The 13,708-nt window shown below is 42.3% G+C and overlaps 1 protein-coding gene across 1 annotated transcript in view; it reads left to right on the top strand.

The window, feature by feature from the left end:
* The window catches only part of MGLL (monoglyceride lipase), a 61,813-nt gene that overhangs the window by 13,894 nt on the left and 34,211 nt on the right, over positions 1–13,708 (top strand). Inside the window, 1 exon segment of the mRNA XM_066326675.1 lies at positions 7,274–7,380. Within this exon segment, the coding sequence (XP_066182772.1) occupies positions 7,274–7,380 (107 nt within the window).

The following is a 13,708-nucleotide window of genomic DNA, read 5'->3' as shown; positions in this document are numbered from 1 at the left end:
CTCATCTGCAGTGACTTTGCTTCCTAGTCAAAATGAATTTTTAATAAAACTAACCAGAAATATTTTACTTTTCCTGATTTCCAAGGGGATCTGTGCCAGAAACTCTTTCGTTTCTTGGCATATTCTCCCTCCACTAAAGCTAATCTAAAAAATTCGGGGATTGTTTCAGATTTACTTGAATTTTGCAGCTGATGTCTTCTATTTAAGCAATGTTTTGTACACGTTTTTCAGACAGACGCTGACTACTTTGTGCATCTATCCCTGTAGCTCCTCTTGGGAGATATGACCTCCATTTCATCTCCCTTGTAACCTTTGTACTGAGCAAGGGGTGAAGCAGAGTGAAGCACAGGACTGGGATGTCCAGTTTCAGCATTCCTCCAGTCAGGTCCTGGAGCAATTCTGTCCTCCCACATCATCCCGTCCTCAGTGCTGTGTGTGTGGCAATGCCTACCTCTTGCCTTGTTGGAAACAGAAGTCTTAATCCTCCTTTGAAGGCTTCTTGTGCTCTGTACAAGGGCAGCAGCCGTGGGAAAGCTCAGATCCAACCCTGGGTTGCCCAAGTCTCCAGGGATCTTCTCTGTCTTGCAGGTTCAGAGCAGCAGGTCTGGCAGTCAGTTCTGCCAAGGCAAATCCCGTCTCTGATACCAAAGTGGAGGAGTGTCTCCCTGGGGCAGTCCATGTAACCCTAGAATCCCCCTTCTTCCTCAGTTTCATCCAAGAAAGGGTTGGAATGATCCAACCCATGAATTTTAAGCTACACACCAGGCATTTCACCTCTGATCTCAGCTTCATGTCCCCTGAAATATTACTTCAAAGCCTTCTTGAAACTAAAAACAGTTGATCTTAAATGTTACATTTGCAGAGATTTACCCAGAGCTATGCAGTTGAAAGGACCCAATAATTCTTTCTCTTCTACCCCCATCTGAAATTTCCTTCATCTCTTCTCCCTGTATTAGACTGCTCATGAGTTATTATCAGCAATAGCTTGCTTTTTGAAAAACTACAATAAATCAGCTTAAACTATTTCTCCACATTGTTTTGTGCTGGCTCTAGCTGGATCCTGTTGAACCTTTCATTATGAAATATATTTGTACTAACTGTCTCTGCTCTACTGATTAATGATGTCTGCACTTTCTGAGGTGGTTGGAAAACTTAGCCAAGTTACTTCTTCTGAACATCATGGGAGTTCTGAAATGTCCTCCTGATTCTGTTCTTGTGAGGAATTGTGATTTTGAGATGTATGATGAGACCAGGCTTGCAGACATGTTGCAAGAGGGTTGCTTACAGAAGCAGGCACAGATTTTAAGATAGAGCCCTAAATCTCTATGGTGTAAGACAGGAAGATGGTGCTTAAACTAACAGCAGCCCCTTTGGTGGGGCTTGCATGGGAATTTTCAAGCCTGAGAAAATGAGGAAACGAGGAAAGAAAGCAGGAAGCAGAACTTGCTGAACAGGCTTATTTTTTAATTGCCAATTTAAGATCTAGACAGGAATAAAGCTACTGATTCTACTAATCTAGATCAAGCCACATCAAACACAAATGTACAGAACCCTCCACCCCCACAAGCTCTGTATAGTCAAGCAGAAACTGTGTATTGTGAGCACAGTGCAGGTTCCTTTGACATGTTCCTTCATGCATGTTTCTCGGAGTTAAACCCCAGAGATAAACTACTCAAGATTCAGAGCTCTGTGAAGTATCCATGCTAATGCTGTATGGTCTGTGATTTTGAAAGAAGGTTGATAGAGACTCTGCTCCAGGCTATTGACATTCTGATTTGCTTTTTCCCTGAACTGGGAAAAATAGTGGTAGAGCTGCTAGAAAGAGGTGGCTCCCCTGAGCCTGGGCCAACATGGCAAAGCTGTGGGGCAGTAGGGCAGAGGCTAAGAATGCAAAAACCTGAGCAAGAGACCAAGAAAAGCTTTTGGGTGTCACACCTCCTTGAAACATGGATTGGAATTGAGAGAAAAGTCACTCCCTCTTGCACCTTCAGGGGGACGTAACTCAGATGTTTCCTAGAGGCAGAAGGATGGAGTGAAGAGACACACCTGACTCCATGAATATTCCTGTCTAAGTGGAGCCACTAGGCTGAACTCTTGGCTAACTGTGTAGGTCACAAACATACATAACAATGAGTAAAACAAATGAGCAAGGTGACCAGCTCCTTTTTAATGCCTTTATTAAGATCAGCTCTAGGTGGGTGACTTGAGGGGTTGCGCACACGGCCGCTGCTCCTGATGGACGACACAGGGGAGGAGGTGTTCAGCCTTGGTGCAGGGCAGAGCTGGGCCTTCTGTCCTCACCAGAGTCCCTGGGAAGACACTGGCTCGTTGGAAAGTCTAGGGTGGTCCTGCGGAGAGGGTACTTTTTTTTCTAAGTTATGGTGACCAGACATGAAGCCCCAGCAGGTAGCCCAATGCTCTTGTCTGCTCACTGATGTAGTTTGGAGGCCAGTCTGGGCAATGGCTTGCTTATTTTAGTTTTTAGATATCAATCCACTTCCTCTGGGGGCCAAGGCCTATGGGGGTATTTTATTTGTGTGTTGGGTGTTGTCATCAGCTGCCATTCAGAGCAGCAGGGGCGATTCAAAGGGGTCCGAGATAAGTATCATTTAACAGAGATAACATTTAGGAAAGGCATTTGCAATTACAATCACAGTAGGTCTGAGATAAATGGTATTTAACAGAGACAGCCCTACAACAGGTATGGTAAAGGCACTTTACTGTAACAACACTGGACTGACTTCAGGAACTTTGTCTCTTATTTCTTACAACGACCAAAATTGCTATAGCTTTTTGTAGCCCCTGCACATGGCCTAAGTCTTTTCAGGGCACAAATCACCTCCAGAAAAAAGAATGCAAAAACTGACTCAAAAAGCAGATACAGAGATAACCCCCTTCCAAACTGCGGGTCTTACACCCAAAGCAAGAGGCAGAAGAACCCTCCAGGGAAAAGGAAAAGATCACCAATAGTGAAAAAAAAAAAAAAATTACGTGGTGGGTTTTTTGGGGGTTTTTTTGTAATCTTTAAGCAAATACCAATGGTAGAAAATTAGATTGACACCTAAACATCAACAAATTTTATTTTATGATAGACAGCTAATCCTTATAGCGAGGCCCATTCACCCAGCTAACACAAGAATGAACACTTTTCAGGGACTTTCCATTATAATGTACTTTGAAAGAAAAATACACACACAACATTTTCAACACACTGAAAGATCTGTGAGCAACTATCCAGCTGCTTGTCCAAAAACATCACCAGTTTTTGGTAAATAAAAGTTAATTGTTCAGCTACAAAGGAACTGATAAATCAGCTCAAACAACGCAACAAAATGTAGTACTTACGCCAGTCATTTTTCTGGCAGTTTAGCTGGCTCAGAGCTTTCCTGTCAGTTAGTTTTTAAAAATTACTTTATGAATTTAGTGTCTGGAATTCAAAACTATGCAAGTCAGATGTTCTTTGTTAAAGCTGATCTGGTTCTGGTAACAACATCCATAAGACCAAATGAAAAGCACAGTTGTCTAACATAGAATAACATGGTATTTGCTTAAGTTGTGAGGGCTTGATTCAGGAAATCACATCTGAGTGTGATTAAATCAGTCCTTGTTCCGGACAGCATTTATAAATAATTTTTTAACTTTCATCCTGTACTTTGAGAGTTCTGTTGACTTTCATGTGTTGAAGAAAGTTTCCTGAGGTTAAGGCAAGCGCTTAAATATTATTCTGAAGAGGGATGCTTTTGAATGGGGTGGAGAAGATTGCATTTTTTATATATGCAGTCACAGGAAGCTTGTCTTCCGTTCTTTGGTTCCGTCCTAATGTTTTGGGTTATTTTCTGGCAATAAAAGAGCATACACGGGCTCCCAGAGAAGTGGCTCTGTCCGCAGAGAACACAAGATGTTAAAGTCACACTATCCTGCTTGCAACCTCCTTTGTCTAGTTCAGTTTCAACGTGAATTTTGTTGAAAGCAGAGCAAGAACATGGATCCTAGGCCCAGCAGGACTCAAGCCCTAAGTGTTGGACACAGCTAAAGCCTGGACCAACTAGTGGCCTCTCCAAGAGGCAGGACAGAAAAACAACGCATTCCTGTGGATTTGTGCACCTGACTGTGTTACAGCTGGACACGGCCCACCCTCCCTAATAAAGGACAGGGTGTTTGCAGGTGCTTTGTATTGACTGCGGGTGTGGTATTGCTGTGTTTTACAAAGCTTAACCGGCTGCAGCTGCAATACGGGAGGGACTGACACCAGTCAGGGGTCACCAGCACACGTGGAGATGTGGGAGCAGGGACATGTCATGGGTGCCTATCATCTCCTCACGGAAGAGAGCTAAGTACAGTCAGTAGTTGATTTGAACAGCAAAGACAAATATTATTCTGCCTTCTTTTTGTGATAAGCAACTGCATCTGTTTGCCAAGCTGTGCAGTACCAGGAGGCAGAAACCTGCAGTGGGGAGGGGGAAGGAGGAGGACGAGGTGATAAAGGCTACGGGAAGGGCAGGAATCTGCAAAAACCATCTGTTGCTTTTGCAAACAGCAGTCAATAAAGTGGTTTCCTTTAATAGCACGTGATTGTTGTTGCAGAGTTGGGTGAGACAGAGCGTGGGCTCTTAGCGATGCCCAGCTCGCACCTTGGCTTTGTGTGCAGACACACCCGCTGGGCGCGGGGGAGTCCTGCTGCTCTGTGAGGAGCTGATTTCCTGAGCAGGTGCCAAAGCTATTTCGAGATGTTCAGCAATCACAGTTCCATCAGCCAAAAGCAGCTGAAACATTCAAAGATACGTGAGCTTTCCCTGCCTCTGGTCAGAGACATTAGAATTAGCCGGGATTCAGGCACAGGTCACTTTCCAGAGAGCTTTGCAGGCTGTGAGCAATGTTTTCTACCAGATACGTGCCAACTTCCAAGGATTTCAGCAGCACAGCTGCAAAAGCTGGAGGTGAAGAAATTTCTTCCCATTACCAGTTTGATACATGGCCACGACACAAACCTTTTTTGGACAAAATTCTCGTTGAGGCTGCACAGAAAGGCACTGCAGTCCTGCAAAATCTCAAACACTGCAGGATCTATATTAATTTAAAATCACTGTGTTGAAAGCAGTCTCTGATATTCTGTTATTCCAGCCATCGTGGTAAGAAGGGAGAAGACTCTGACTTAAGAGAAGGGATATCTGCAAAAATGTTTACATGCAGGAAAGAACTGCTGTCAGTCAATCTAATTGTTGTATTTTCCTGGCAGCTTGCTAGTGAAAATATGTTACATTATTTATTTGTTACACTACCTTCAGGTACTATTTGCCAAATCTAACTTATTTTGTAATGGAAAATTAGAGATTAAGTGAAAGAGCCAAATCCTTCAATCCTTTTTCAGATGAAACTCAATACTAATTTCAATTTTTGGAGGTCATGTTCAATGTACAGCCCTTGTGTTATATCTGAAAGCTGGAGCTAAAGAGCTGTGTATATGTGACCTAGTTTTTTAGTCAGTAAAGCCACTCTCACATGTTATTAAACAACAGGAAAGGCTGATTTTGTTTCAGTGTAACAAATTGGAAATTTTATGCTTTGTTTATGATTATTGATAGGACAAAACTTTGGAAAGTATCTAAATCCTTTCAACAGCTACTGTCATTGGAGTAAGGCACAAACAATGCCAACAGGTTTGAGTCAGTATTTTTCAGACAAATAATAACAAAAGGAACACCTTGCCTCTCTGAAGCTTTGGATTTTTATGTTTTCTCACTTGGTTTCACATAAAATCAGGGCTCAGCATCTAGAAGGATGCTGACAGACAAAGTCATAGTACTGCATCTTTTTGTCAAGTACTGATAACTTGACAAATAAATTGATGAGAGACAAGGACATAGGAAGGAATGACTGCTCCACACAGGTTGTTTTGCAGCCTTCAGTGACACTAAAGAGGATTTGTAAGGCACAGCAAGTTAAATATGGTACATGACCTAACCTCACCCTTGCTAATTGGTGTCAGATAGATACCAGAGCATCTTTGCCTTGTTTCTCTTGTGTTTGCAGTGGAATCTGTACAATCCTTCTGGTCTGGATGGATGCTCTTTCAAATTGTCCAGCAGAGCAAATACTTTGAAGCAGGTGCTAATTAAAGAGCTAGGACAGGAGTTTCTACATCATCCAACATGTTTTTTAAATTTAATTGTATTAAGATCTAACCAGTTTGTTGCTGTGAATACACTGTCTAAAAAGGTATTCAAAACCTCAATCAAGGTAAAGCTGAGGAATTCCCGAGCTGTTAACTACTGTTATTGTTTTATGTTGCCAGTTCTTGTAATATTTCACTGTTCATCTACTGAAAATGTAAAACTTGTATCCTTCAAATTGTTTTGTGGTTGCCGATGTTGCATCAACAAACGATCCTTTTAAACAAACAAGTTATGTTTGTGTTGCTAAAGCTGGATTTTAAATAGTCACCTGTCAAATCCAGCAGAATTTCTGTAATCTCATTGCTACATCTGCTATAGTTCTAGCCCAACTCTATACACCTTTTATCTAGCAGAAACACTAGGGAGGTTCAAGTTCAGTCAATTTCATTTGATGATATTCCAGTAAAAGTAAGGTATTATTCATAAAACTGTAATATTCAAAGATAAGTATTTGCAAAAATAAGTGTCCATTAGACTAGTTTTTTATTATCTCTCTCTGCACAGTGGCTATGTAGAGTCACTTTAATCATAGAAGTGATGCAACTGTTTTGGGGCAGAAACTGGAATGGTAAAATTACCATAACTGGTTCAAAAGATAAAATTCCAAACTCTGGAGACCAATTCTTTGTCTGAAATTCCACCTTTGAGTGTTCTGGAGCATCAGACAATGTTTCAAGTTATAAAGTTAAGGCCAGTGTTGGTATCTGACTCACAGAGAGATACCAGTCCCAAAAGAAACAGATGGCATCACTTACCCTGGAGGAGCCATGTAGAGTCTCAAGCCCCATGGAGTCACCCAGCTCAGGGACTGATGCTGATGCCCATCTGCATCTTGAACTTGCAGCAGACCACGGTGGCTCTGTCCCATGAGCAGTTGCCTTCCCTGTAATCCATCCTACAACAACCTGCTGAAGGCCAGGTTGATGGCAGGTCAGTGGTTTCCCCTGTATTCAACCTCTGCAAATTCTACATCTGCCTGGTGTTTGCTGATACCTGAGATGCTGTTGCTGAATTGAATGCACTGGTTTCCCTTGCAGCCCTGAGGCCTTTGTGGGTTGATTGCCACGTTAATGATTTATATCCATTGATGCTCCATTTAGGGCCCTCGTGTTCATCGCCCATGGCGCCGGGGAGCACTGCGGCCGCTATGACGACTTGGCCCAGAAGCTGACAGGACTCAACTTGTTTGTCTTTGCCCATGACCATGGTGAGTAGCCTAAAACTGTACTTGATTAACAGCAGCTCAGGCCTTTGCTGAAATAAATGCCATTACAGCTACTCAGCTTTGAGAGAAGAACCAATAAAATATTTACAACTAGACATAAATGAGAAAGGGATTATCTGTAGCTTTGTCAAGACCTGCACCCTGTTTGCTTTGAGTTTTCTTCAGCCTTGCCCTTGACAATACTGCTGGTGCTATTTTGACCTCACTCTAAGGGATTGTTTCTCTTTCACCTGTCTCTTGGGCGTGAAGTGTTATTGTTCTCTGTGGAAGTGGGACTAGGAACCATTTCTGCTGGATTCACAGTCAATGTCCTAAGTGATCCCAGATGGGAGGTTGAAATTTCAGCATAGCTTTCATATACTGATACAATGTGACAGTTGCACCCTTGGAACATAGAGAGACAAGAAGGCATCACAGACACTTTGAGCACATCTCCATGGTCCAGCAGAGAGACTGGAGCTGGCTGTGCATGCCTCAGCTCTGAGGAGAAACCAGCCTGAGTGAGTGCAAGGCTGTGACAATACAGCAACACCCCTTTGGCCCTCAGCCAACAGGGTGGGGCAATGCTGGGCCAGCTAAACTTAACTGTTCCTCCCTCTTCTGGCTTGAAGATCTCTGCTCTGTGCCCCATGCTGTGATGGAGATGTGCTGCGTGTCACCGGGTCCCCTGCAGGGCATGGAGCAGGACATCCCAGTAACATATTTGAACCATCTATCCTGGGTCTTTGGTAGCCTACTGTCACAGGTCACACTTGCAACTTCATAACTTCTTTGTGCTTGGAGATCTTTGCTTTGATTTTATCATTGCAAACTACTGTTTCCTGTGACAGCCACTCTGTCAGTATCAGTATCAGCAAAATGAGTCAATGGGATTGATGATGACAGCAGACAAAATGCAAGGCCAGATTCTGAGCTGACAGGTTGAAATGGCAATATTGGTGTAAATTTGATGTTCTTTGGGCAGATTATCCACTAACATTGGGAAGTATACTGCAATTAACTTGGCTAAAGCCAAGACTCAAACCTGCCCCTAGGTCTCCTCAAAGACAGGACTGTTTAATTTGAGTTTGAAGATCCGGAATGTACACGAGTCATTGCACCATTTATCTGTGAGAGGAAAGGCAAAACCTTACTTAATCTGGGTACCAGGGCTTTCCCTTGCTCTTGCTCTCGTGACTCACTTTTGGTCACAGTACTTGATGTGTAGAAATGACTCGTATGTTTTCTCTGAAAAAGAGAATATCTAGTCCTCAAGACAGCTTGCAAGGAAAATAATTAAAACCCATGTGACCTTTTTTTTTTTTTTTTTTTTTAAACAATTGATCACATGCCATGTTTGAGGCTGGCTTTGCAAAGAGTTGACCCATGCAGAAATATCCTTACTCACCACCTCAGTCTCTTTCTCAGTGTGTAGGCAGAGTGTTTCTAAGTGTGGGTTGAGTCACTTTGATACACTTCCTTCTGAGTTGGAGGTAGGCTACCAGGAGCCTGCAGTAATCCCAGTAAGAAGTGTCTCCATCCCCCTCTGTTTATCTGTATGTTCATGGAAAGGGGGATGGAACAGGCCACATGCTGCTTGCCCTGCAGCTGCTGTGAGCAGACCACACCCAGTCCATGCAAAAAGTTACTGAACTCCAGGACACACAAGCAACTTGTTCAGTCTCCATGAGGCTGTCAGGGATTGCAGTTGCTCTCTGTGCATGCTTAACACCATGCCTTAGCTTCTCATTCCCATAAAGCTTGATAAAGGTTTTAAGGAGTAGAGTTAAAATAGCAATAATTAAAGCAACAAATCTAGAAGAAATGATAAAGCATTGTATTTATCGCATGGATTTGATACAGAGAATGCCTCCTCTGTTAATGGAGAAAGGTCTTTGAGGTGCATGTCCCTGTCAGGCATGTTTTGTGCTGTGTGATTATTTGCTCTCTTTTTTATTGAATATCTTTTTCACTAGAGAAACATAAATACTTTAGGTGGGTCTTTTTTTTTTTTTTTTTTTAATACAGTAATATTGCTGGATTAAGCAGTGCAATTAGTACAAATCTGGTTTCTCAGGTCAGTTAACAACTTTGTTCTCACTGTCAGACCTACAGTTTTGTTCGTAAATTCCATTTTCCTGATCAGCAAAGAGTAGAGAGTGAAAAGGAACCTGAAAACAGAACAATGGAAACACAGTTGTGTTACACAAAGAGCTGATGTAACTGAGCCTTGATTCATTGTAAGTTAGAAAGACAATTAACATCTTTATGCTCTGTATAATAATCTTTGCACTTAAAGAGGCAACCACCAGGGATAAACTCTGATGAAATACAAGTTACAGCCTGAGCTAAATACCAGTGAGACCTGAAGGACATAAATGCCTCCATTGCTAAAACTGCTCGGGTCAGACTGGGAGGTATAAAGTTTTTCTCCACTATTTTATCTATTCCAAATCACTTCAGCAGTGTCTTCCCCTTTGTGTCCCTTCCTTTGGATATTCTTTGGGTAATATCAATTATTCAATTGTGTTAGCACTGTAATAGCTGTCTGTTCCTTACCTCATACCATGGCTCTCAGTTGTATGAGCTCAGTACAGGCTTCCTGACCTGGATATTTGTTCTGGTTATGGTATTCTCATGGATAAAATTCCCAATACAGGTGCATTATCCATGAGATCATTAATGCAGTTTCACAGTGTGGCAAGTGTGATTTCCCAAATGACTTGGGAAGTTTCAAGGGTTGTGGTATGCGTGACTTGACTGATTTATGTCGTGTCTATCCTTCAGTCAAAAGAAGGAAAAATAATTTCCATTTTTATTGCTGACCCTGTAGGAGCTCACACATGGGCTCGAAATCTTGCCAAAGGCTCTTGCATCAGTGTTTCCTCTTACGCAAGCCTTCACCAAAAAGGTGCTTCACAAAGTAACAAACACTTTGCACTCCAATTTGTGTCTTAGTATGGCCCTGTGTAAGGTATCACTTCTCTCAGTATGTCAGGATCTGAACATTTACTCTTTGGGATACTTCATTGTAATCACAAGACTGCTGGATCTCATAGATATGTATTAGAAATACATATCCATGGTAATAGTGGAAATTGAATTCCAGAAGACCTCTTAACCTCTGCCTTACATCTAATATTAAATGGCTTTGGTTAATATCAACCCTGTGAAAGAGGAAAATGGAATTTCTATGTAATACAGGATTCTTTTCCTGTGGTCTCTTATAAGGTGTTTTTAACAGGCAGGTAACTGTTTCCCATGATTTCTGGGTTTGCTTAGCATGCAGCTTCATGAAGGCAGAACTAAGGCTGCTGGGATGACCTTGCTATTTCTGCAAGTTTGGGTATTTTGAAACAACATCTCACTTTTTCAACTTCATTTCTGTATACTATTATTTTATTGTGTTAAGATGCTGATGACAGAAGAGAGACAAACATATTAGGTTATTGGCAATCGACTTAGGAATGCTCTCTTAAAAAGAATACCTGTGGAGGATTCATCAAAGCGAAGTGATATTACAGTTCTTCAGTCAGCTGCAGACTGCAGTTCCTTTAGTATTAACACAGTCATTTTAGGGATCTGTAAAGCTGAGAGCCAAGGAAAATGAAAATAAAGGCTAGAGAATGTGGCTTTGTTTTCTTATACCAAGCATTTTGAGTTGGTAAAGCACATGATGTTCCAGCCATCCTTGTCTCTCTTCTTATAACATCTCATTTGCTGAGATCTAATGCACTATGGTTGCATTACGTGGCCAGAGCCCAGAAAAACCACAATTTCACATTCAAAAGTATGTCAACTAACAGCAGTCAGAAACACATTTCCAAGATACAGGGACCACAAAAATGTGTTTATCTTTTTCTAACGCTTTTTAATCACAATTGAAATTATCTCTCTTTTTAACTTGGGCTTGCTCATGTGACTTAAGGGCATTGTGTCTGTCATACATGAGGAAAATGAGGAAGATGAAATACTCAGCCCTACCCTGGTGGCCATTCCTAGCCATCAGATTCACTTCCATCCTGCTTTCTTCAGGAGGAATAAACCCTCTACCTGTCCTGGTACGTGAAGACCTTTGACCCTTTCACCGTTTTTGAAGCTGTTGAATTTCCCACTCTCAAGTTATGTTTAATGTCAGATCAAAGCAGAGGGAAAGGTTGCAGCTCTGACAGCTTATTCACATTCCTTAGATGTTTCTAACTGAAGTTCAGCTTGCTTTGGCAGCCCTGCTGCTGCTGCTTTGTGTGTGGTGAGCATTTCTGATGGCTTAGCAGGTCCCTCTCAGACACCCACTGGTGCTTCTTCTCTCCATTAATTTTCTCACAGCTTTCTCTTTTTAGTGAAGGATTTATTTGTAAAATGTAGAAAATAGCTGGAGCAGAGATTTTTAAATGCATCAAATATTAGCTGCTTTTGTTTAGGTTTTTTTTCCAAATGATTGCTGTGTTGTTCTTGCAACCATTAAAAGACCATTTTGTTGATGAGAACAGAAGGCTTTTATTTATTCATAGCACTGGGAAGGATTGGTATACACAGAAAGATTAAAAAGAACTAAACATGGTCAAACCAGGAGGGGGAACCGAGAAGGATGTCAGAATTAATAAGAATGAGAGTTAGGGTAGCACTGCAAGTGTGAAGTAACAGCTCATGTACATCAGCATGCAGGAATGTTCTGGACAGCAGCATTCCCTGACACTGTGATTGGGCAGGCTTCAGGGCAGTCTCCAGGAATGGAGTCAGGAAGGTCATTCAGTTTTACCCTCTTTGAAATTATAGGCAAAATTACTGCTGCAACTAAGATGCAGCTTTTCCCATGCACTGAACAAGCTCTTAAACACAGCTTTTCAACTGGACAGTCTGTTTACCTGTGCTTTCTCCCAGGTTGCTGCATGAGCCTGGGTTATTTTGCTGGTTGTGATATGGTACCTCCCAGAGTGACCACAGCTCATGCAGGAAAAAGTCCTCTGGATACACCTCCTGTAACAAAATGATGCTGAAATGTGCCCATAATTGTATCAGAACACAGTGTAGCCCAAGGGGAGTATCCTGTGGCACAACAGGCAATTGTAAGCACATTGAGATGGGCTTTATTAAATGGAGGTTTCCACATTATTCCTGTTATTTTTGAGGAGTTCAATACAGACTTCTGCAGCCCAGTCTTGCCCTGGCGAAGTGATCTCTGCAGTGACTTTACTGCTTCAGCCCTCACCCTTCATCCACACTGGGATCACATGGTCCCAAATCTCTGCATGCACCACATGGCATCTTTCAGGACACTTAGGGTTGTTTCCATTTGGGAGGAGCAGCTACACAACAGAAAGAAAACTCAGGGTGAGTCTTGAAAGCACTAACCTGTGGTATCTCTTGCTCTAGAGGAGGCCACAAGCCAGGACCTGGAAAGGCAAATGCAGCCTTTGTTTTTTTTTTTGTGTGTGAAGGCGGATGAAACAACACTGTCAGGTCAGGAAGCAGCTAGACCACAGCAAACTAAAAATAAAGAAACAGTAAGGCTCCACACAGCTGATGTGTCTGATGGAGCACACATACGCAGCAGCAGCATAGTATTTTGCTTTAAATGTTTGGGTTAGGAAAGGTGAAGGGGATACTCAGGAGTGTTTCCTCTCTACTCCACTCAGGGGTATGAGACCTGATTTGTTTCATGGACTTCCCTGCTGATGTAAAAGTGGGGAAAACATAGTCTTGCACCTATCTTTTAGGCAAGGGAGTTTGGAAATTGTGAGGACTGGATACACCTTTAGCATAGTTGCATAGAAGAAAGAGTGCCTGAAATCAGACACGTAGTGGCATCTACTCTGAGCTATGAAAATTTGCCAACCACACCCAGGCTGCTCAAAGCAATCTGTTTGTTTATCTGACCCTGACCAATTACTATTTTTTAAGTCAGATTTAATTGTGGTACAGTCAATGAGGTAAGACAGACTGGTAAGCTCTGTGCTATAACCCAGAGCTGGATGCAGGCAGCTGTTGCAGCTGTTGGGATAAGGGGAAAGACAATGCAGGTGTTCCTTCATTACCGTCCCTATATGTGGACATCAGTAGATGATAATGTTGGGCTGCAGCAAAGATTTCAAAACAATGGTTGTGGTTTCCTCAGTTACTCTGCTCCTCCCAACTGCTCAACCATTTCCTCACCGCTTTGTATCTGCCCTGGAACAAAAGGTTATTGGATAAACAACATGTCATCCAGTCGAACACAATCTTTGGCTCAGGCCCTGACTGAACTGAGCTCACTTGTCATCCAGCAGAGCTATAGCGTGATCTCTGAGGGAAGCAGAGCTGGGACACATTTTACTCCAGTCTTGTCTCATCC

This window comes from Sylvia atricapilla, chromosome 11, assembly GCF_009819655.1.
Source record: "Sylvia atricapilla isolate bSylAtr1 chromosome 11, bSylAtr1.pri, whole genome shotgun sequence".
Lineage (NCBI taxonomy): Eukaryota > Metazoa > Chordata > Aves > Passeriformes > Sylviidae > Sylvia > Sylvia atricapilla.
The sequence above is the reverse complement of the archived record's forward strand: the minus strand, read 5'-3'. Positions and strand labels throughout refer to the sequence as shown.